The 25,758-nt window shown below is 38.8% G+C and overlaps 1 protein-coding gene across 6 annotated transcripts in view; it reads left to right on the top strand.

Moving 5' to 3' along the window:
• Cemip2 (cell migration inducing hyaluronidase 2) overlaps window positions 1-18,266 on the top strand; it is a 74,344-nt gene extending 56,078 nt beyond the window's left edge. For 5 of the 6 annotated variants that reach the window (XM_047524573.1, XM_047524575.1, XM_047524571.1 and 2 more), the window contains 6 exons: window positions 1,628-1,810; window positions 4,095-4,314; window positions 7,279-7,377; window positions 12,388-12,542; window positions 16,019-16,122; window positions 16,443-18,266. In XM_047524573.1, coding sequence (XP_047380529.1) covers window positions 1,628-1,810; window positions 4,095-4,314; window positions 7,279-7,377; window positions 12,388-12,542; window positions 16,019-16,122; window positions 16,443-16,639 — 958 coding nt within the window. In that variant the 3' untranslated portion in view covers window positions 16,640-18,266. Of the gene's footprint in view, window positions 1-1,627; window positions 1,811-4,094; window positions 4,315-7,278; window positions 7,378-12,387; window positions 12,543-16,018; window positions 16,123-16,442 lie in introns of those variants that run through there. The other variant, XR_007104942.1, reaches the window with a different exon arrangement.
• Window positions 18,267-25,758: the final 7,492 nt, after the last annotated feature.

Genomic DNA, 25,758 nt, shown 5'->3' with positions numbered 1-25,758 from the left:
GTGGCTCAATGGTAGAGCTCTTGCCTAGCATGCAGGAGGACCTGAGTTCAATCCCCAGAACTGGGGGAAAATGCACAAGTTGTGTATAAAGTACTGTGCAAGTTTTTCATTGAATACTAAACAAGTAAAAACTTTCAAGTGAAAAAAGACTGAACCTAGAAGTTTCAAAAATCCACATGGGTCTAAAAGTTAGTCATATTTTTCTAGTTTAATTAGGTAGAAATTATAAAAATTACATGATGAGTGGGAGCAAGAGGAAGACATGGGTAATTTCTTTTTCCAAACTTAATATAATTACAGAGCAGTCATAGACTTTGTCATAGTTCCACTTCCGAAAATAACACTCTAAAGAGTTGTAAAGCCACTGGGCGCAGTGGCGCATGCCTGTAATCCCAGCGAGTCAAGATGCTGAGGCAGGATGATGGCATGTTTGAGGCCAACCTCAGCGATTTGGGGAGGTCCTCAGCAACTTAGCGAGACCCTGTCTCAAAAAGAGAAAAAAAAAAAAAAAAAAAAAAGGACTAGGGACACACTGTAGCTCAGTGGTGACACACAGCTGGGTTCACTCCCTGGTATGCCCCCCCAAAAGAGTTATGATGCTGTACTCACTTATTTAACATAATAAACTACAGAAAAAAACTTTAAAAATTGAAAAACATCTGTAATCCTAGTTAAAGGGTGGCCTGTAAACATTTATATTGTTCTCTTCTTCACCTATACTCAGGTTTTTCTGCACATGTGGATGTGCAGAAATTTTCTTTAACTGCCCATTCCTGCGTGAATATTTGGTTTGCTAGTAATTATACCTCATAGAACTTCTTTTCATTCACATCCTTTATCTGCATTTCTAAGTGGGATTTCTGGGTAAAACTTGTGTGACAATTTTAAGGTATTATAACACATTGAGAAAGTTCTTTAGAATGATGGAAAAAGCTCTAGAAATGAACAGTGGTGATGGGTGGACAAGCATGTTACAGCTAAGAGTGGTTAAAATGGCGAATAGTAAAAAAGATAAAAAAAAGCAAATGCTGAAAAGGGGAAATATTTTAGGTGGGTTTTTTTAAAAGGATCATTTAAAATCTTAAGGATATTAAAAAATACTATGGTAATTTAGTGATACACATTAGAAGTGTTAAAAAAACAATTCTGCCTGCCACTAGAAATTTCTTAATATTATTACAAAAGATAAAAAGATATTTATGAACATAAAAATTCTTTAGAATGTTTTTGCCATTGTACACATCCAACATCAGGCTGTTCATCTTTCTGTCTCAGTACACTTACACCCAACCATCTCACTTGACTTTATTATCCATTTGGAGTATTGAGTATATTTTATTCAGTGTTTATTCACATCCTCCCAACTCCTGTTGAAACCAGGTTTGTTTGTTTGTTTTTTCTCTGTAGGGTATATTAAGCTGAAAATTTATTGTGATGAGAAATGTGGGTAACAGATAAAGGCAGGTGATTTGTTAGTATCTCAGGGTTTGGGATTTTCATTGTTAGTGACTCAACACACAATTTTAAGAAGGAGAAAATCATGGTTAAATTTTATGTATGCTATAATACCTAAAGAATTTTAATGTGTGTGAATAAATTTTTTTTTTTAATTGTCTCTCCTTTAAAGGAACGACTGGATTCGAGTTGGCCTCTGCTATCCATCAAACACAAGTTTTCAAGTTACCTTTGGCTTTTTGCAACGGCAGAATGGCTCATTATCCAAAATCGAAGAATATGAGCCCGTGCACTCGCTGGAAGAACTGCAGAGGAAGCAGTCTGAGAGGAAATTCTATTTTGACTCCAGCACAGGGTAATTCAGTAGAACCAGGGAATGAGAATGAATGCTATTTTTCTTTAATAGTGAAATTACTAGCTCTTCATCGTAGCCAAGATTTGCCTGTGATGCGATAGTCGTTTAGGAAAGCTGCTGATGTGGGTGCTTCTTTGCACATCATTATTAGGGGTTTAGAGGAGAACTAGAATGACTGGTAATTATAGCTGGCAGTGAGATTCAAGTGAAGATGTTTGCCATTTACATATTAAGACAATTTAGGGAGAGACATTATCTTTGACAATGAATAACCGGTACACCTAACTGAAAATGAAAATCCTTTTTTCTTCAAACAAGTTCAAAGATAGTTGTTTACATGTGATAGAGTTCATATTTCAGTGGAAGCTCATTTTTCTCCTGCTGCTGCCTTAAGGTTGTCTTTCAAGTTGACCTTGAGCTTTTGAAGGTCACTGTATAATCATGGCCTATTTGCTTTCAACTTTCTCTAGGCTGCATCTTTCCACTGTTTAATTCTAATCCTGTTCTCCTGGGGTCCTGTTGGCTTTGTCTGCTTTTGTCCAGTTACAGTCTCTCAGCCTGTGGGTTATGGTAGGCTTGACCTCCTGTCTTATTCCAACAAGTGGCATGCTCTTTCAGTCTCCATCCTTAAGCTGACATTCCAGCCATATACCATCGTCTAGGTACTGTAAAGATGCTAATATAAATAAGATGCATTTCTTTCACAAATTCACAGTCCATTGAAAGATGTGGGCATGCAAGGCAAGTAATTAGGGAAAGATTTAAAGGCTGTTTTTAAGTTCTATACTGACATATTTAATGTACCTTTGCGGATACTCAGCCTAGAGTAACCAGTGACATCCTGACAGGGTGACACTGGACCTCCCGAGGAACAATTTAGGAGGTGGAAAAAGAGATGGGTGAGGTTTTGCAGGCAGAGGGAACAACATGCACAAATGCATGGACGCATGGAAGAATGTGGCATGGCATGTTTGGGGAAAGGCAAAAGCTCAGTGGGGAGAAGAAGGGTGGCAGGATTGGTTGGGGGAAGAATATTAGGGTTCAATTGTTGAGTATCTGGTTGACCTTTGAAAAAGATGCAACTCTTTTCTCTCTAGGACCTGCAGTGGCCGGTATGATCAGCTTTAAATTTTTTCTAAATAATCATCACTGATTTTCAATTTCTAATTAGACTCAAACCATCTACCTGCACTTTTATTCTGTAGATGACAGAGCTTCCACCTTCCCAGTTGTTTTTCCACAAAAATAAATGGAACATGCAGATTTGTAAGGGCAGTCTGGTAACCACAAATTGATGATTACCTGTATAATTAAATGGGAATATTTTCTGTTCTGGGTATCTCAAGAATCCCTCAGCCTCTAAAGAAATATTTTGTTTTAATTCTCTTCATTTTTACTATTTTAATTATATTTCAGAAGGCCCCGTGCCCAATCAGGTTCCTGGTACTCTTTAAATGTATGTGCTAAAATTATTGGATATTAGGCAACGACTAACTTTTTAACTCTTAACTGCAACTTTGCATTGTTCAGTGACCTCATATTAAAATATGAATTCTTGATTACTGGTTATCAATCACATTTTATCAAAGTACTTTAGAATCTTGACTTGCTTTTGTTTAGAAAGACTGGGTTTGCAGAAAGATGTTGGACTGCTGCCTAGGAGTTAGATTTTTCCGACCCTCTTGGCAGTAGGAGGATCATTTGGAATGGTTGGAACTGTTGATTTAGCCTGAGTTTTGCTCAGTTACAGACTGAAGGACCCCAGGCCCATGTGCTCTTGGAAAACATCACAGAAATTGATTTGAGACTATCTTGACCATAGCCAAACAGAGTTGTTGTTTTATGACTTTAGTTTTGTGTCTTAAACCAAAATGATTTATGAACAAAAAAGAAAAAAAAAAAAGAATAATAAACCACATCAATTTATGAATCCTAAGTTCAATACAAGTATACAGTTTCCAAGGAATTTTTGAGCCAGGCCAAATTCCATCTTCTCAAATTACCTATTTAACTAATTTAAACCAGAAATCAACTTTGATATCTTCCAGAACGACTGAATCAAGGTATCAAAATATTTTCCAAAGCAGTACTGCATTTGACTTAAGACCCTACCAGGATAGGGAAGAAAGAGAAACAATTTTATTGGTTTTGTAATTTATTTTTCTTCTAAAGAAAAGTTACTTATTGGAGAAATCCCTTTGGCCATGAGTTGATTTGAGGAATTTTGTAAGTTTTGGTGAGAGAAAGTCTTAACACCAAATGGGTTGCTTTTTACTTTGTGCAGGTTACTATTTTTGTATCTGAAAGCGAAAAGCCATAGGGAAGGCCACAGTTACTGTTCATCTCAGGGATGTGAAAGAGTCAAGATCCAGGCAGCAACAAACTCAAAAGATGTCAGTAATTGCATGGCCAAAGCATATCCACAATATTATAGAAAGCCATCAGTGGTCAAGCGCATGCCGTCCATGCTCACCGGACTCTGTCAAGGCTGTGGCACCCACCAGGTAAATAAGGAAGAGGAGTGGGCTGTAACCGGGGAGCAAAAATCAAAGGGTTTCTTGGTAATAGGAGCACTTTTCTTTGAAACATCTGTGTTGCCAATTTATAAACACTTGATGGTGTCTCCTAAATTGGGGCCTATTCTAGAATGTTATCCTCATAAGAAGCAAAGTAGTCCAAATTTGTAATGAAAAGTACCTTTCCTCTGTGAGACATCAATTCATTCTGATAAGCTGTGGGTCTTATAGTTTGGAATTAGAGGTTACTGCATTGGCCATCATTTTTTTTCTTTCCCAGATTTGTGATTCTGTTACAATGTTGCTACTTGGTTTATACATCAACAAGTGATATAAAAATGGTTTGTTTTATTGGCAATGTGAAATTTCTCTCCAAAATGTGCAGTTCGTGTGAGAATGGTTTCCTTTTTTTAAGGTGGAAAGCCATTATTTTGAAGCATGGGCTATGTATTTCCTTGTAATTCAAAGTACAGACTGACTTTGGTTAGAAGTGAAAAATGCTTCCTTTGATAGAGTCTTGATTAGACTATATCTTAATGGATCTTGAGTCAAAAAATGGCCATGGAAATAAACCCGAACAATGCGCTTAAGTTGCCTATACAAATGGATTGCAAAGGAATCCGATCATTCCAAGTGAAAAATAAATAGAATGAATACTGCCCTGATTCATTTTTAGTCTCCACAAAACAAATAGGGGCTAAGGGAAATCTTCTACTGAGTGTAGCCCCCCACCACCAGCAGCAGCATCCCTGGGAACTTGTGAGAAGTGGGAATTCTTGGACCATCCCAGTCCTACTGAGTGAGCAGCTCTGGGGCAGGGACCCAGCAGTCTGGACCTTAATAGTCCTACAGGTGATTCTGATGATATTGACATTTGAGTTCCACTGAGGATGTTTTTTAGAGCAAAAATTGTCACAGAAAAAAAAAAATTGTCACAGAAATGAACACTGCCTACTTATATGGAGAAAACTTCTAAATCTTTAGCTTTCAATTCTAATCAGCCTAATTATTTTGAGAAATCAAAATCTTTCACTGTACAAGTTCATCATTTCTCTCTTTTTGTTCGTTTCTGCTTTTGGTGGCAGTGAAAGCAGGGGGAGAAAGATGGATTTATGCTGCCCAAGAGGATAGCTAATAAGTATTTTTTTAATGGCAACTCATATCATAATCTCAGTCTCCCATATTCTTGAGTTGCCTGTATTCTCCCATAGAGGTAAAATCTAAAACAAACCAACCAAACAAAAAACCCCATGTATGTGAAGAGTATATGTTTGTGGGTGTATGTATGTGTATGTGGGCCCTTGGTTGGTCCATGTTTTTCTTTTTTCTTTTTTTTTTTTTTTGTGGTGCTTTGGATTGAACCCAGGGCCTTGCACATGCTAAGCACACTCTGTACCACTGAGCTGTACCCCTAACCCCCATGCAATATTTTGACTGTTAAAGTGACAGTTTGAGATAATCTCTGTGGGAGACTTATTTTTCCAGCCTTATTCTCAAGTTGGATTTGTTCAGAAAGTTCTTCATTGCTGAAGAGACTTTATTTAATTTTACTTTTTGTGTGATATTGAGGATTGAATCCAGGGCCCCTCACATGCCAGGTAAGCTCTCTACCACTGAGCTATGCCTGCATGCTGCTGAAGAGACTTTATATAACTTATAATAAACATTATAATTTGTGACAATGATTAAGTCATCACTGGAAACATCCTAGGTTTATCCCATTAAATAGTTTCATGAATTAATGTTTAGCATTCTTTATTCTTTGTTCTGGAAGCCCTGATCATAATTTTTTTTTAATGTCTTGATTACTGACTTTGTTCAGTTGCAAAATATTTGAAGTATTTGTGAACATTGCTTTTACTTGGAAATTTGAGAGGAATTTTTATTTCGAGTATCAAAACCAAACGTGTGTATTAGAAGTAAGTAGGAAAATTCACATGAACTTTTGACCCCAAACCTGAAATTCAAAGAAATGTCCAGCTTCTGAATGCTGCTTAGTATTCTGGTGATTCTTTGTTCTTGCATTGAAGTTGTTGATGTTGATTTATCAGGAAATAGCACTTTTAAGTGTTCAGTTATGTGAGAGTTAAGTGTTTCTGAATGAGCAGAGAGCCTTGTGGGGTTTGTTTGGAGGAGTGGAGGGGATGAGGAAAGGGGATCACACAGGCAGAGAGGAAAGAAAGTACAGAGCTTGTGGGGAAGTGAGAGAGGGACCCTCCTCTTGAATCTCTCCTCTTGATGGAGAGAAATGGGGGTTTGCACCTAAGATGTGGCACTGTCCTGATGTACTCTGCAGGTCACAGAGAGGAGCTGAGACCTGGTTATGTACAAGGTCACTGGAACTTTTTACACAGGATAGCCCTTGTAGACGCTTATTTCCTCAATCCTAGAATGTCTGAGCCACAGTTCACGATAATCGATCAGAAAAGAACCTTTAAAAAGATTTGTATCTGTTTTTGCCCAAAATGTTTACAGCGATTTAAATTTAATGCACATTTATTTAGTCATTTATTGAAATGACTGAAGTTTTTGAGGGGAGGATGCTAGGAATTGAATCCAGGGCTTTGCACATACCAAGCACATGTTCCACCACTAGGCTACACCTCCAGCCCCGAATTGATTTTGTTAACAAGCTTTTACTTGTTCGAAATAGATTGTTCCAGAAAATGAAAAACATACACTTCTTGTGTTAAGTGTATTAAAAAATGGAATTCTGGGGGCTGGGGAGATAGCTCAGTCGGTAGAGTGCTTGCCTTGTAAGCACAATGCCCTGGGTTCGATCCTCAGCACCAAAAAAAAAAAAAAAAAAAAATGGAATTCTGGGTTATGAAATATGTACAGAAAGCTCAGAAAAAGAAACACTCAATGGAACTAATATAATTGAGTTTATTTTGAGGGACCCTTCGGGAGGAGGATACAGTCACCTTAAATATGGAACCTCTTCCTATCTAGGTGGTGTTTACCAGTGATCCTCACAAGACCTACCTCCCTGTGCAATTTCAGTCACCCAGCAAAGCAGAAATTCAGCGTGGAGACCCGTCTGTTATTTCTGTAAGTACTGTCATGTGTTGTCTTAGTCTTTTTGGGCTGCTGTAACAGAATAACCACAGGCTTACACATATCAGAAATCTATTTCTCACAGTTCTGGAGGCTGGGAAGCACACTGGTAGGTCAAGGCACTGATAACTGTGGCCTCTGGGGAGGACCTGTTTTCTGGTTCTTGTGTGGTGCCTTCTGTTGTGTCCTCAGATGATGGAGGGTTGGGTTCTCTCGAGCTTCTTTTCTAAGGACACTAGTCCCAATCCTGAGGGCTCCACCCTCGTGTCCTGATCACCTTCCGAAGGCCCCACTTACCATCACTTCAGGAATTAGGAATACAACAAAAGTCTTGCAGGGACACAAACATTCTGACCATAGCAGGTACACTGTGTTGGCTTTTTGCTTTTATCCTTCATCCTGATGATATATATTATCTGACAATAATCACTGATTTTAATCACATTTTGATTATTGGTGGCAAACAATACAGTGAGGCATAAAAACCTCCTAAGCATTTGTAATGTGTTTTGAAATACATTATTATTAAAATTCTTTTTTTCTGACTGGACTGTTTACTGATTACTTTTAAGCTAATGTTAATACTTGTTCACATTACCTCTCACCCACTGTTACAGGTGACTCTGATTTCATTTTTGTAAGAGGAAAGGCATCTTTGGTTGGAAAATAATGGCTGTAGGCAGTCATTATGTAGAAAACTGTTTTACCTTGATTTTCAACTTAAAATGAGCTCTCAAGTTGTTTAAGATATGGAAAATGGGGGCAGGGGCTGGGGCTGGGGCTCAGTGGTAGAGTGCTTGCCTAGCATGCTTGAAACAGGGTTTGATCCTCAGCACCACATAGAAATAAATAAAATCAAGGTATTGTGTCCATCTACAACTAAAAATTAAAAAAAAAAAAAGATATGGGAAATGAAGTTTTTAAAATTTCTTTGGCTTTTTTTTTTTTTTTTTTTTTTTTGCTCTTTTTTTTTTTATTTTTTTTTTTTTATTTTTTTTTTATTTTATTTTTTTTACGTTTACATAGGGTAATGATGTTTATTATATTTTTCCCCTCCCCCCCACCCCTCCCACCCCTCCCACCCCTCCCACCCCTCTTTTCCCTCTACACAGTCCTTCTTTCCTTCATTCTTACTGCTCTCCTTAGCCTAACTCTAAACCTAACCCTAAACCTAATGCTAGCCCCTCCCACCCCCCATTATATGTCCTCATCCGCTTATCAGCGAGATCATTCGTCCTTTAGTTTTTTGAGATTGGCTTATCTCACTTAGCATGATATTCTCCAATTTCGACCATTTGCCTACAAATGCCATAATTTTATCATTCTTCATTGCGGAGTAATATTCCATTGTATAAATATGCCACAGTTTCTTTATCCATTCATCAACTGAAGGGCATCTAGGTTGGTTCCACAATCTGGCTATGGTGAATTGAGCAGCAATGAACATTGATGTGGCTGTATCTCTGTAGTATGCTGATTTTAAGTCCTTTGGGTATAGGCCAAGGAGTGGGATAGCTGGGTCAAATGGTGTTTCCATTCCAAGCTTTCTGAGGAATCTCCACACTGCTTTCCAGAGTGGTTGCACTAATTTGCAACCCCACCAGCAATGTATGAGTGTTCCTTTTTCACCACATCCTCGCCAACACCTATTGTTGCTTGTATTCTTGATAATCGCCATTCTAATTGGGGTGAGATGAAATCTTAGGGTAGTTTTGATTTGCATTTCCCTTATTACTAGGGATGTTGAACATTTTTTCATATATCTGGTGATTACTTGTACATCTTCTTCTGTGAAGTGTCTGTTCATTTCCTTAGCCCATTTGTTGATTGGATTATTTGTATTCTTCGTGTAGAGTTTTTTGAGTTCTTTATAGATTCTGGAAATTAGCGCTCTATCTGAGGTATGGTTGGCAAAGATATTCTCCCACTCTGTAGGCTCTCTCTTCACATTTCTGATAGTTTCCTTTGCTGAGAGAAAGCTTTTTAGTTTGAATCTATCCCAGTTGTTTATTCTTGCTTTTATTTCTTGTGCTATGGGAGTCCTGTTAAGGAAATCTGATCCTGAGCCAACAAGTTGAAGATTTGGACCTACTTTTTCTTCTATAAGATGCAGGGTCTCTGGTCTGATTCCGAGGTCCTTGATCCAATTTGAGTTGAGTTTTGTGTAGGGTGAGAGATAGGGGTTTAGTTTCATTCTATTGCATATAGTTTTCCAGTTTTCCCAGCACCATTTGTTGAAGAGGCTATCTTTTCTCCATTGCATATTGTTGGAACCTTTGTCTAGTATGAGAAAATTGTATTTATTTGGGTTTGTGTCCATGTCCTCTATTCTGTACCATTGATCTACCTGTCTATTTTGGTACCAATACCATGCCGTTTTTGTTACTATTGCTTTGTAGTAGAGTTGAAGATCTGGTATTGCAATACCCCCTGCTTCGCTCTTGCTACTGAGGATTGCTTTAGCTATTCTAGGTTTTTTATTCTTCCAGATGAATTTCATAATTGCTTGCTCTATTTCTGCGAGGTACATCATTGGGATTTTAATTGGAATTGCATTGAATCTGTATAGCACTTTAGGTATCTTTGGCTTTTTAATATTGCCTATATCTTAGTTTCTTCAGGTGAGGAAAGTGAAAGGATAAGAATTAGCTATCTTTCCTAAGTGTTTTATTGGAAGTACAGATGTGAGTCTCAGTGTCAACGTTAGAATTTGAGTTTAGAGTCAAGTTAGTCACTGGAATCAGGCCTTGGCTTGTAACCTATCCAAAAACCAGGCTGACCTAGGAGACACCACGTAAAGAGCCCTTTAGGTAACAGGTGTCTAGCCATCTAGTTCATAGCCAGCCAGGGCCTGTACCTGTTTCTCATGATCTCTTTAGAAGCTTATCCCCCCACCCCACCCCCCATGGTGAACAACATGATCACAAATCCATTTATATGTGGACAAAGTTAAATTTTACTTTTTTTCTTTCCCAGTTTGTTTTTATTGTAATAAGATACACGTAACACAAATTTTACCATCTTAACCATTTTTAGGTGTTGAGTTCAGTGGCATGAAGTACATTTGTACTGTGCACACATCACCACCATCTAATTCCAGAATTTAAATTTTACTTAACAGCTTTGAATTAAAGAGATTCCTGTTTAAATGTAGCTCAAAGATTCTTAAAGACTATTTACATCTCTTCCCCTGTGTTAGCAGTCCTTCATTTTGTACGATGTTGAAGATGTAATTTTATGAGCATGGAATTTGTTAGCTCAGCCTCTTGCTGCATTCAGCTGCATGAAGAATCTGATCCCAGCCTACTGATTACATCTGGGGAGGGGGTTGCATAAGGGAGGAGGATGGGTGTTGAGACCCACTGTTATAATAGCTCACTAAATAATTGAAGAAGAAATTGTTTTGCCTCCCCCCAAAAACAACAGCAACAACAACAAACATTCAGGCAGGTTATGCACAAGGTCTGAAGACTTTGTTTGACTCCACTATTGCACATTGGGTGCCTGGGACCCTGGAAAAGTTAAGGAACTGTGTATCTCCAGTGGTTTTCAGATGTATAACATAGGCATTCATTCCTAGGGCTTGTGATTGCATTGGTTTTCATGGAAAGTTTTATTTTAACTAACAGATTTTGGGGGGTGTTTTTTCACAAGGACAATTTGTGTTGAGGATCATTCGATATTTTTTTCTCAAATGTGCTTCAGTGTTTTTTTGGTAGCAGGGATTGAACCCAGGGGTACTTCACCACTGAGCCACACCCCCAGCTCTTTTTTATTTGAGACAGGGCCTTGTTAAGTTGTTAAGACTGGCTTTGAACTTGCAATTCTCCCATCTCAGCCTCCCAAGCCACTGGGATGACAAGCATGTACCACCACATCCAGCTATACTTCAATTTTAAGCATTCAGATTTTTAAAAAATAAAGGAAACACTTCTAGTCTTTGCATATATAGAATTTCAGAATTTCCAGAGCTCTTCACTAGATTAGAGCAATTTAAACATAGCTCATAAAACTATTTTGAATTTTGGTAACATCAATAGTGGTTAGAAGTAAAATTTAAATATAATTTTCCCAAGCCAGGACAAGGGAAGTGGTGAGAGTGTTTCTCCCTGGTTAGCTCACTTTAGTTCAGTTTATGATTTTCCAAAGAGAAACATTGCCTGAGGATTAGTGTTTAGTCAGCTTTGTTTTGTTTTTCCTTTTTGGCTGAGAACTTAATGATATTTGGATGTGTCCAGAGTGTGCCTCATTTTTGGATACCAGGGGTTGAACTCAGGGGTACTCAACCACTGAGCCACATCCGCAGCCCTATTTTATATTTTATTTAGAGACACAGTCTCACTGAATTGCTTAGGGCCTCACTAAATTGCTGAGGCTGGCTTTGAACTCTTGATCCTCCTGCCTCAACCTCCTAAGCCTCTGGGATTACAGGTGTGGGCTACTGGACCCAGCCAGAGTGTGCCTCTTTCTTGAAAAGATCAGAAACCATTAATTTAAAGAGGATGATTATGAAAATTCAGCTCTCAGTCATTGTAAAATAAAAAGTAGCTTGAAACTCAGTAAAAGCACTATTTTGCTCTTTTGATGTCAGAAGAGGGCTATATTTGGAGCAAAAGAGATAGAGCAGTTGGACTTGAATGATATTTCAAACTCCGTGAGTCAGATCGGGATCTGTGTGTGGGTGTAGCACAGAGGCCAGCCCCTGCTCACTGACTGCAGAGCTCTGGCCCCGGTGACAGTGCTGTGTGTGTGGATGAGAACTTGAACACAGCAGAAGAGTCACCCAGCTCAGCTTGCTGGGGCTCAGAGTAACTTATTCTATCACCGAAGATCAAAGCAGAGTCTCGAGGGATGCAGGCACAGTTTCAGACATTGGATGGAAAGAATAAGTGAAACCTATAACTCGGATCCTTGAAATATATAGTCAGAATCATGGGTTCAAAGGCCAGTCATCCCAGAGATCTTCCGGCAACAGCACTGACAACAGAAGTTTTTTATCTTCAGGTCAATGGCACCAACTTTCCCTTCCGAAGTGCAGGCGTTCTTCTCCTCCTTGTGGATGCATGCAGCGTTCCCTTCCGGTTGACAGAGAAGAAGGTTTTCCCTCTTGCTGATGTCAGTCGCATGGAAGAGTATTTGAAAACAAGTATCCCTCCAAGGTAGGTCTGGCTCACTCTCTACCAAGAATAAGCCACCTTGAGGATGTGGAGTCCTCTACACAGGTAACGCTTGGTTACCTCTCAGCTTTGGTTTGTCTACCTGGTCTTTAACTCTGTGGGCATTCAGGACCCTGCGAAAGGTGTTCCTTCCTTTTCACCTTAGAGTGATACCTGTGTGGTCCAAGGTGCTTATCATTGACAAGCTGTTACTTATCCATGACAGACCTTTAGATGTTTGAAGATTTTTGCAAATGATAGGAAGGCTCTTAGAAAAGTTCATTGTGTGGAATACTACTGTGCCACTTTTTAGTACTAAATTGATCTGTGTTGTACCCAACTCCCTCGGTAGGCTTATTACCATTTTGAAGTAATTTTCCAGGCAGTTTTACCATTGTCCCACCGATGAATCCTTGGACAGGACTGTACTATGTGATTAGGAAATCATCCCCTAGTCATTTGGAAATACCTGGAAAAGGATAAATTGATTTTTCAAATGGTTGAGTGTCTGGTCTGTTTGGCTGTTTTTTCTTTGTTGATTTCTGAAGAAAGATGCACAGGAGAGAAACCTTTTTTTTCTGGGTGGGTCATACCCTGCCTAGGGGCAAGGATATGAATTTAGGGTCCTCTCTGCCCCTTAGTTTTGCTGCAGATGCTAAGTGTCGCCATTCAGGGAAGAAAGTAAGCTTCCCAGGGAGTGATGGCCTATTTAGCTTTCAAATAATTTTCAGTTGATCTTATTACGTATGTTCTTTATAAATCACAGGACCAGGTCCCATGAACTAACTGAATTATTTTGGTGTAGTATTCCATGTGTATATATAGAGTTGTCCCTCTCTATCCATGGGGGATTGGTTTCAGTACCCCCTGCAAATACCAAAATCTGAAGATGCTCAAGCACCTCATATAAAAATGATGTCATATTTGCATATAACCTATGTACATCTTCCTGTATACTTTAGATCATCTCTAGGTTATGTGTAATACTAAATAGCATATAAATGCTATATAAATAATTGTTATACTATGTTGTTTAGGGGACAGTGACAAGGAAAGAAAGTCTTTTCATAATGCAATACAGATGCAGTTTTGTTCCCAAATATTTTTGATCTGCAATGGGTTGAATTCACATATTCAGAACCTGTGGATATGAAGATTGGCTATCGTTCTGTCTTATGGTTCAAGATCATTATTGGAGGTTACAGTATTCTTTAAGGATTTCAGTGTTTTTCCTAATGGTGAAAACACATGCATTCATTTCCCCTAAAAAAGCCTAGAATATAATTTTCACCACAAATATTTAGGACAATACAGTCGTCCTGCAAGTTAATCTATTAATTTGAGTTAAAAATCAACTCATTAAGATTCTTGCAAGAATCTGGATACTGGTTGTTCAACTGTGGTAAGTTTACAAAACTTAAATCTATTGGCCACTTAGGAATGTGATCCTATGTGTATGTTGCATTTTAACTAAGTATTGAGAAGTTATGGGGCAGCTGGCAGTGATTTCTAGGGAGATTGAAGGCTTGCTCTTATGTGTGTGTGTGTGTGCGTGCACGCACATGCGTGTGCAAAAGGGCATGTGGTGGCAGGCTGATCTGTTAATGATCTCACAGCAGAGTCCTAAGTGATTCTGACCCATAAACGGAAGTCAGGTCTTCAGGGTTGCTGGGGACAGTCCTCTATGCTGATTCTGAATTGAGGTTTCACTGCTTTTAGAAAGATCGAGATAAAGAGCTCACACCAGTACAGAACTTAAGAATCTTAGTCTTAAAAGTCAAGACCCACATTAAGAAAATAAATACATTACTAAAGTATAGACCACAAAAGTAGAATTAAAGGAGAGACTCACCTTTTCTGGATGGAAAATTAATGTTTTAAAGATATCACTCTACTTAAATTAAAATATAAATTTAGCACATTTCCATTAAGGGAAGTAAACAGATTAGTTTTTTATTGTACTTGGGCATTTGATATGGAAGTTCACCTGAAAGAATAAATATGGAAGAGTAAACTCTTTTTTGTTTGTATTTATTAGAGCAGTATAGTTTTACATAATAGTTGGGTTCATTTTGACATAGTCATAACCTAACCTAGTTTTCTCCATTTCAATCCCTAGTACTTCCTCTTTCCCTCCCTTCATTCCTCCCCTATCCTCTTTTCTACTCTATTGATCTTCCTTCTATTTATTTTTTAATTGGTGCATTATAGTTATATATATAAAATTGAAATGTGATCTATTCATATATGCACATAGTATAATTTGGTCAGCTTCATTCCTCAGTTCTTCCTCCTTCCCTCCCTTCTCCCTCCTCATTGGTCTCTCTCTTCTAGTTTATGAAGTCTTCTATTTTCATAAGATTTTCTTTTTTCATTTCTTTTTTATTTCTAGCTTCTACATGTGAGAGAAAACATTTAAACTTTGAGTCTGGCTTATTTCATTTAGCACAGTGTTCTCCATTTCCATTCATTTACTAGCAAATGGTGTAATTTCATTCATCTTTTTGTCTGAGTAGAACTCCATTGTGTATATATGCCACATTTTCTTTATTCATTTGTCTGCTGACTGACATGTTCGTTGGTTTCATAACTTGACCATTGTAGGTTGTGATGCTATCAACAATGGTATGCATGTATCACTATAATATGCTGATTCTAGTTCTTTTAGATAAAAAACCAAGGAGTGGGATAGCTGGGTCATATGGTGATAACTGTTCCTTGTCTTTTCAGAACTTTCCATACCATTTTCCAATGTGGTTGTACTAATTTGCAGTCCCACCAGTAATGTATAAGTAGTAGTAAACTCTTTACACAAATTGCAGTAATATAAGGGACCTGTTAATATCAAACACTGAAATAAACCTTGAAACTATAGTAACTAAATCAGGACAAAGAATCCACAAACAAGTCTGAGTACTATGTTGATTTACTACATAATAAAGATGGCAAGGTTTAAAAGATGTCAACTTTTTTCAAACCATGTTTTATTTTTATTCATTTGTTCATTTATTTATTTTTTGTAGTCCTGAGGATTGAAACCAGACTTTGTACCTCTTAGGCAAGCACCTTTCCACTGAGCTACAATTTCAGCTCTTCTTTTTATTTTTTAGGATTGTGTTTGTGATGATAGACCATAGGTAAATAAAGAATCTTAAGTAAAACAAAAGCCATACTCCCTTGAGCAACAAATTATTCCTCAAAAGAGCCAGGTCCCAGCTCCCTCTGGGTCAGTTTATATCAGTGACTTTTGCTTTCTCTACTTTGGAGTTTTCCTATTTGTAGCAAAGTGAGAAGTTTCATCTGGGGCCGGGAAACTAGAACTGGTACCAGCAGGGATGAAAAGGCATCCGAGTTGTTTTTCTTTTTGATTTCTGCTTTTATCTAGTAATTCTATGCTGAACTCAGTTCCAAAAGATACTCAATAAATACCTGCTGGATTATAGGAATTGGCTCTGATTTATCTCACTTTCACTTTACAGGTCTATTGTTCTGTTGAGCACCAGAGGAGAAATAAAGCAGTTGAATATTTCACATTCATTAATACCTCTGGGATTAGCCAAACCAGCTCACCTTTATAACAAAGGTTTGTATTTGTATTATTCTATCAAGTTCTTTATGAGGCCAACAGCATATGCATTTTTACAGTGGAGTGAGCTTGTTTGGCTGGTATGGCATCATTAAGATAATGTCTACAGAAGGGGACAATGTTAGAGGAATTGTGTTGGGATATGGTTTGCCATGTGGGTGGTAAGAACACAGGCGTTCATTTGCTGATGTAAGGAAGTGTGGAGTGCTTATATATATCTCTTTGTTTTGCTCAGCCCTGACTCACCTCCTGCATTGTCTTGCTGGAACTAGTAACTGTACAACTTGAACTTTAAAAAAATTTTTTTTTTTTTTTAGGGAGTACCATATTTTTGGGATTCAGTGGAAACTTTAAACCATCATGGACTAAGCTATTTACCAGTCCTGCTGGACAGGGCCTTGGGGTGCTTGAAGAATTCATACCTTTGCAGCTAGATGATTATGGATGTCCCAGGACTGGAAGCACCCGCAGAAGAGACCTGGAGTTGTTAAAGCAAGCTTCAAAAGCGCTTTAGAGACTGACTGTAACTTAAGTGCTGGGGAAAAAAAAATGTGAACTAACTTATTTAATTTATGGCATTTAAAAATGACACTGTTAACCCAACGGAACCATTTTCTTGTTTGATTCTAAAAGGGGAGAAAAGAAAGAGTTTTAAAGGGATTGCTTGAATACCAGCTCACGCACCTTCTAGTTGTACAAAATGTTAAAGGATTTCTTTGTCTTTGTAAGGCTGGTGTATTCAGAGAGCAGTCCTCTTGCTCCTCACCGTGCACCCTACTATTTGATAATGACCTTAAGCAGTGTTTTACTTTTTGTATAATGGGCATGGCGAGGTGGGGTGGGGGCTTCTGAGAGTCAGCCTGAGCTCTTCAGAGGACCAGCTGCTGTAGCACCTTGGATACTTGAAGTCTAATGCTCAGTTGTATCATAAAGCAGTGGATTTGGGTGTCTGGCATGTTCAGTGATGCCTGGGGCCCTATTTCTAGGCAGCCTTTGAGAATTTTATATGATGCTGAATGACAGAATTTTACATGACAACTCAGGCCCAGCTCATGCCCTTTTTACCTGGACATGTGCTATTTTTATTCATTTGTATATTGATTACTTCTAAGGGTTCAATTTTCAAACCGGAAGTACATTGGGACAAAAGGGCTTTGGGGGATGAGAAATCCCTTTCATCTGTGGCCATTGGGCAAAAATTTGACCTGCACCAGGATCTGAGGTTGTTGGGACCAGTTTTTGCAGCTTTAATCCTTAGCCTGTCTTGACTGTGTGTTTGTTTAAAGTGCAGAGCTGAGCTGTATATTTACATTTTTTTTTTTTTTAAAGAGGCAGGCTGTTTTCCTGAACTGTAAACTTTGTGTCATTTTTAACTTGGCACAAAGGAAGTCTGTTCTTGGTGTTGCTCTTGCACCTAAGTTTTTTGTTATTGTTTTCGTGCGGATTTTTCAGAATCTTCTCTGCTCACCATCCTGCCAGGAAAATCCCAGAAGGCTTAATGATACTCCAAAATGATGGTAACCAGGGGAAGACAGGAGGAGCCTTTTTAAGGGTCAGAATCATGGAGGGGATATTGAGAAATGAGCCTCTTCATGGCCTTAAAGGAGTGAGTCACTCTTAATGAAATGGTCAAGGAATTAAAAAGGGCATCATGACACCCAGTTTCCCTTTTCACTGGGATCATGTGTCCCCTGCCAGTGAGAGTTGTGTGTGGCAAAAGGAGATTGGCTCCACAGCCTGATGTTGCACATCAGGAGGGAAGATACTTCAAAATGCCTTTATGTTTTTATAAACACACGAGGCACAAGTCTGGGGGAGAGATGGCCAAGTGTGTTTGGGCAGACGTTGGCAATGAGCATGGACAAATTCACTTTCCCCTACCAAGGGCCAAGGCTGGTGGCCTGTATTTTTGTGTCCAGGAGACACTACAGAGCAGCTCTGTGACTTCTGTTACTTTACAGAATATGCTACCTCAAAGTGCTACCGATAAACCATTCTAACTGTAAGTGCTCGTGCTAAAGGGCACATGTCTTAATCAAAGTTTGGTTATGTGTTTTTTGGGTGTGGGTTGTTGTTGTTGTTTTTTTCACTTGTATAGTGATGAATGAGATCTTACCTATTAAATATATTATTGGATCATGGTTCCTGAAAGTGATTAAAAGTTTGTGTGTATGTGTGCGTTTATATGACTTAAATATCTATGATGTGTGTTTTTTAGAGTTTGATTCTTTAAACATTTGGGGAGGAGATATAAGTTTCAAGGCACTCAGTTTTTCTGATTTATATACTAATAATCAGGGTCTAAGTTAAACAAATAAAAATGATGTATGCATGTATTTTATATATGTGTGTATGTGAATCTCTGTAATTTTTTAAATTCCAGATTCCAGTGACAAAGAAGTTATTGGCAGAAATAAGGAAGGCAAATCCAGTGAGTAGATTTTTGTAAGGCTGAGCATTAGTAGGGTGGGACCATATTCTCCATGTTCTCCAACCCTGGCTGCTCATTGGAATCTCCCTGGGGAGCTTTAAAAAATATAGAGGCCTGGACCCCACCCACTTATCCCCAGATTTGCATTAATTGGTATGGGGTGCAGCCTGGGCATTGGAATTTTTTTATTGCTCCCTGGGTGATTCTAATATGTAGCCAAGTTTCAGAACCACTGCACTAACACAATAATAGGCCCACTGTTGAACTTCAGTCTGCAATTTATTTTGTGATCAAAACAAGATTGCACTTATCTATTATTTCTATTTGTTTCCTGTGTTGCTCATAGAACTTGCAACTCTAAACAAAGCACTTCACTTGTTGCCTATCTCTCTCTCTCTCTTTTAATAGAACTTTTTAAACAGTTTCCAGTCATTAACCCTCTCCAGTTGTTAAACTGGACATACGAGTTGATATACACATTTCAGGCTTTTGGGAGCTAGCAGTCCGTTCTGTTTCTACCGAGGCATTGTATTCCAAGGTGATTTATAGGTTTGTAAGTGTTTTCCATCAGGTGAGGCAACTGGCTGAGTACCAGAAATGTGGCTGCTACAAATCAGCTGGCTGATGGGAAACCCAGGGGCTCTTGTACTGTCCACAGACGGGTGTTCTACGTCTTTGCCATGTGGGTCCTGCCTCTCCACCTGAGCCAGGACACCATATGTTATCTCCAGAGGCTGGAAGAGAGAGCTTGTGAGGAGGTGAAAGGCAGATGCACCCCCCGCCCCCATGAGAAATGATTCCAAAGCAGCTGCTAAGCTGATGTGTAGACTCAGGGGTGGGGGATTAGGACTCCTCTGTCTCTAACTTGCTCACAGGTCCTCAAGCCACGGAGTTACTTTGCTTTGAGCGGGGCTGAGCAAGGAAGAGAGGGAAGGAGGCTTCGGTGCCTTAGGTAACTGGGTTTTCATTCCCTAAGGGATGAAGTAGTGTTTGGACCAGTCTGGTTGAAAAGCATTTCAAAAAAGGAAGGAATGCATTTGGTTAGTCCAAATGTGTTTTTCTATTATTCCTAGAAGGCGAGTATACCCCAAGACAGTGCTGGTTGGTTTGTGTGGCAGAATTGGAGTTTATCTTCTAGATATCTTGTTTAGTTTTCAGAAACTTTAAAAAATTTTTTTTTATTAAAATATTTTTTATTTTTACAGACGCATTTTGATTCTTTGTACACAAATGGGATACATCTTTTCATTTCTATGGTTGTGCACTATGTAGATTCATACCATTCGTGTAATCATACATGTTCATAGGGTAATGATGTCTGTCTCATTCCACCATTTTTCATATCCCTGCCCCCTCCTCCCTCTTATTTCCCTCTACATAATCTAAAGTTTTTCCATTCTTCTCTCACCCTACCCCTCATCATCCCGATTATATATTATTATCCACTTATCAGGGAAAACATTCGACCTTTGATTTTTTTAGGATTGGCTTATTTCACTTAGCATGATATGCTCTCATTCCATCCATTTATCTGCAAATGCTATAGTATTTTTCTTTATGGCTGAATAATATTCCATTGTATAATTGTATATACATGCCACAGTTTCTTTATCCACTCATCTGTTGAAGGGCATCTAGGCTGGTTCCACAATCTATTGTAAATTGAGCTACTATAAACATTGATGTGACTTTGTTACTGTAGTATACTGATTTTAAGTCCTTTGGGTGTAAACTGAGGAGTGGGATAAGTGGGTCCAAAGGTGGGTCCAGATACTTGTGATACCATACCTAATAACCTGATAAATTCTCTTTGAGGTGAAATCCTTTAATAGGGTGACAGATTTGTATTGTTACTGTTCGTTGGACTTGGTAATGACCCAGTCTGCTAGAAATGGGAGCAGACTCTGAACGGGAGCTAATTTTCAACAAAATATGACCGGGTGACTGGGGGTGTGGGATTGGTACAAACAATGAAGGAAAGCCATTCCCAGTTCCTCTTTCTCAGGTAATAACATTTCTCATGATTTGCTGGACCATTTGAGTCATTTGGAAGAAAGAAATTTTTTTACTCCTACTTAGCTTCAATATGAGAAAGAAACCATAAAAGTAATGCTTAATTAGGTCCTTGTGTTGTGGATACAGGCTGGCACATGTTTTGTTCTTAGTGATAAAATCAGAGCATGATTGAACTGTGATTTCTAAATGAGAAGCTCTGCCCCACAGGGTGTCCCAAAACATCAGCCTATACCAAGCTGTGAAAATGTTCTATTCAAGAATAAAACATGATTGGTCAGAATATTTCTTCCCAGATGTGTTTTCTGTAATTTTCTTTATATGGACAAAATGATGAGTCTAAATATGAAAAGCAATTAAAATTCATCCTCAGGAAAGCTTAGATATGATGGTCACAATTGGTTAGAGTTGGCAAACTGTGGTCTGTAAGCTCCCTGCCTACGATTTTGAGCTAAGAATGGGGTTTTTGTTTTTATTTTTAATTGACACATTTGTATATATGAGACACACTGCAGGGTTGTAATTCATGAAAGCATTGGGTAGTTATCAATTCAGGGTAAATAGCATACTCACCATCTTAAACTGTTATTTCTTTATGGTGAGTACAGATTCTTCTCCTGATTTTTTTTTTTTAAGCGTGGGGATTAAGCCCCAGGATTCTCTACCACTGAAGTCTAACCCTAACCCCTTAAATTTTTTTTTTTCTTTTTCCATTTTGAGACAGGGTTCTACTAAGTTGCCAAAGTTGGCCTTGCACTTGTGATCCCACCAAGTGGGTGGGATTACAGGGGCATCCCCTTGCCCGGCTCTTCTGATTATTCTGAGATGTATAATGCATTATTGCTAATTGCTTGGTATTCTATGGCACTATAAGGAGCTAAGAATTGTTTATATTTTTTTTTTTTTAAGTTTTTTTTTTTTTTTGTCTTTCATCTTTTTTTTTTTTTTATTGTAAACAAATGGGATACATGTTTTTTATCTGTCTGTACATGGCGTAAAGGCATACCATTTGTGTAATCATAAATTTACATAGGGTAATGTTGTTTGATTCATTCTGCCATTTTTTTCCCTTCCCCCCCTCCCCTCCCCTCCCACCCTTCCCCTCCATCTATACAGTCCTTCCTTCCTCCATTCCTGCCCCCCTCCCTAAACCCAACTCCAACCCCAACACTAACCCTTCCCACCCCCCATTATGTGTCATCATCCACTTATTAGCGATATCATTCTTCCTTTGTTTTTTTGGTTGGAAAAAAAGTCAAGGAAGAGTTACATTTTATGATGTGAAAATTCTGTGAAATTGAAATTTTAGTGTCCATAAGTAAGGTCCTGTTGGAAGGAACCCAGCCAAGCTCATTCATTTTTATATTGACATTGGTACTTTCTTGTGACCATGGCTGAATTGAGTAGTTGCACAAGACTCTGGTTCATAAAGTTGAAAGTATTGCTGACTCTTGATCTCAGTGAAGCATTTACTGGTGTTCATCATCCTGGTCTTGGTACCGCTTACATTTTGAGAATTTTAAAAACAGCCAGTTAAGGAAAAAACCCTTAACAGAATCACACAAAGTGCTTGATGAAAATACAGAACCCCAAAACCAAGCTTAGCCTTAGAATTGCCATCCGCAGGTGTCAGAGCAAGGAATGAAATTCCATAACAGGCTCTGCAGGGGTTTCTTATCAATGCTGAAGTTTGAAAACCCCATTGCATATAGTGAGCTCTTTCCCCTCAGTAGGGAATACATCTGAACAATTTTGAAGTGTCTCTTCTTTAAACCTTGTTCATGCCATCTACCTTGTCTTCCCCAGAATTTTTTTTTGAGTAGTTCAGGGTAGATTTGATACACAGCAGGAGGTACGGCTGTTACCTAGGCAAAGGTCTGTGAAGCCCTTGGTTAGGTCCTCCCTCCATGATGTCTGACGTTCTTACTATTAAAATTATTCCTTTGGGTACTATTATTTCCACTCTGAAATCCCAACCATCCTTTGTTTTCCGCAATTCATTATTTTAAGGAGTTTAAAGGAAAATGTACATTTGGCAGAAATTAGGCTGCACAGGATAAAAACAGGTCTCTTCGCTTTTGGATGACACTATAATCCTAACTATTTAATATTTATCAGAGCTCTCGTTGATAAGTGCAGATATACTTTTAAAAAGTAGAATGAAGCCAGGCATGATGGCTCACACCTGTAATCCCAGCAGCACAGGAGGATTGTTGAGTTCAAAGCCAGCCTCAGCAAAAGTGAGGCACTAAGGAACTCAGTGAGACCCTGTCTCTAAATAAAATACAAAATAGGACTGGGGATGTGGCTTAGTGGTCAAGTGCCCCTGAGTTCAATCCCCAGTACTTACCCCTGCCCCCAAAGGTCGAAAGAATGATTTCATTCAAGCTTACTGTGTAAGCAAAAGACCTTTTTTTTTTTTTTTTTGTGGTCCTGTGGACTGAAACCACAGACACTATCACTGAGCTATGTCCCCAGTCCTATTTATATTTTTATTTTGAGAATATGGTCTTACTTAAGTTGTTGAGACTGGCCTCCAACTTGTGACCCTCCAATCTTAGCTTTCCAAGTAGCTGGGATTACAGGCATGCACTACCATGCTGGCAAGCAAAAACCTTTTAATGCATGGACTTCATGCAGGATCACAGGTAGTTGGGTGGACTTGGGAGATAAAGAAATTGATCCTTGTTAAGGAAGAGGGGTGGGGCTCTGGGAGGTTGGGGAGGTTTCACCTCCACTCCGTCCATACTGATGGCTAGTGCCTAGTTACCGAGGGAGGAAGGCCTAGCCCAGGAAGGTTGCTGATGTTGGAGAATGTGTGTTTCCAAGTCTCAGAAGGTAAGGAGCCTATGGGTGGGAGGAGAGTTCTGACAGGAAAGAGAGACCATGATGAAACTTGTGACTTCCTCCAAAGTATACATGGGGTCAGCCTTCTCTTGAGGAAAAGAACTCTTAGTGAGCAGTTAATGGATTGGAGACAGCCTGACAGCTATTTACTGTAGGTATGGGGGACGTTTTAGTGACTAACAGATTTGACCCTTGCTAAGGCACTTTATTAGCAGTGTTACCTAGAGCAGTTTCCTACTCCTGATCCTCAGCTTTCTCATCTATAAAATAGGACTACTAATACTTTTGTGAAATTATAGAGGGTATTAAATAAACAGCCATGGCTCACAAACACAGCTGGTGATCAGAAACACCTGATGGTTTCCAAAAATCAGAATTCCAGACCCTTCTGAATTTTCATTTGGCAGTTTTACCATGGTTAAGAGGAAATCTACTTTTCCTAAATAATGCCAGGCTTAGGAACCAGGGAGAATACCCTAGTTGCTACACACTTACAGTACTCAGTTATTTGTAGCTAGAGAACAGGACCCTGAGTCAGGCAAGATATTAGTGAATTGGTTTGAGCATCCTCAAGAGGTTTGTGTTTGTGCTCTTAGCTGTACTACCAGCATAACTCAGCTCATGAGCTGTTATGGATCAGAGTCTTGAAATGTGGGCAGTGGGGACCGGGGCGCAGGTTCTGCAGCTGGTATGTGCAATTTTCTGCTCTCCATTTTTGCGAGGGGAAACTTCAGTTCATGTAATATTTGGCCTCTTCCAATCCCTTTTACCATAAACTAACAAGAAATGAAAACAAGTTATTTCTCTCTCACAGTTTTCATCCAGCTACATTCTCATTTTCCCTTCCCAGGCACTAGTGAAAACACTGACATGCAGAGAAATAGTTCAAGCTCAGGTTGCACAGTGAGCTGAAGCTGAGTTAGAGGGCTTAAAGAATGAGTGCCTTTGCCAACAACCCAGTCCAGGCTTCTGTACCCCATTTTTGCCTAGTCACACACCTATATGTCTTGCCCAAACTCACTCCCCATCATCCTATTTTAACTCACAAGTTCCCTGTTCAACACTCAGAATTTTCAGTCCTTGCTAAACTAATTCAAAAGCAGAAAGCAGGTTTCAGGACTGGGGATGCAACTCAGTGGTAAAACATGCCTGGCATGGGCAAGGCCCTGGGTACCTCAAAAAAGTTAGGTTTCATGTCTTAAATTCTCTCTTGGGCAGTTAGGCCATTAAAAAATATTTTTATTCATTGTTGATGAACCTTTATTTATTTGTATATAGTGCTAAGAATCAAACCCAGTGCCTCACACATGCTAGGCAAGCACTCTACCACTGAGCCCCAGTCCCAGCCCAGTTATGCCATTTTGATATCTGCTTATAATATTAAAATGCTGAAAGTAAGGTGTACCTGGAATTTTTGAGTATTATTCTGGTTGGCTTGGTTTTTAAACCAATTTTGCCCTCTGGTTTACTGACCTCTATACGAGAATGATGCCATCTATGTGTGGAGAAAGCTACAAATCTGGAAAATCCATGGACGAGAGTCAGTCACTGCAAAATAGAGTCAATGCCGTCTGGAGGACCTGGGTACTTGTTTGAATGAGGTCCCTTGTGTTCATCTTCAGGAAGGTCGTGGATAACACTCTGATTTTCATCCTGCTTTAAGTAACGTTCTCCAAACACAGGACACGAAGAGCGAGACTCCATGGCTCAGAAACAAAACCCATTCAAATTCCAGTCCAGATACTTGGCCACAAGAAAGCATATTTATCCTAACATCTTCCTGGAAGCTGTGCTCATTGAGCACTGGAAAATTCTCTTTGTTTATCCTGCCTTACATTTTTATAAATCACCTTCAATAGCTGAAAGGAAGAGATTTCGTAATTACAGCTTTCCTTTGTCTCAGCTTTATATTGAAAACATGTGCCAGCAAGGTTAAGTAAGGATCCAAGTGGATAGATGATTCATAAACAGAATTAGGAATAGTAAGGACTCTAGAGGTTTCCTGGGTGGTTTTATCCACAAGAAGAGGTCAGTTAGGAACCAGTGAGAATACCCTCACATGATTTTTTTTTTTTCAGGAGGGAATGGTTTTATATTGATAATCTATAATTTCTGGGTCTTGTTTCAAATTCCTTGAAATGAGTTAATTTGATTTCATTATAAGTTTTAAGTATAATTTTAAAAATAATTGATGTCAGTCTATTGACACACAATTATTTATGTTGGATAGTCACCGAAATTTTCAATTTAGTACATGTATTATGCCCTGCTTACTTGATTGCAGTAATTCAAGACTCCTTTATTTTTATTTTATCCTTAACTTTATCCACTTACCAAGACAA

This window comes from Sciurus carolinensis, chromosome 14, assembly GCF_902686445.1.
Source record: "Sciurus carolinensis chromosome 14, mSciCar1.2, whole genome shotgun sequence".
In the NCBI taxonomy this organism is placed as follows: Eukaryota; Metazoa; Chordata; class Mammalia; order Rodentia; family Sciuridae; genus Sciurus; species Sciurus carolinensis.
This window is presented reverse-complemented; position numbering and strand designations above follow the sequence as displayed.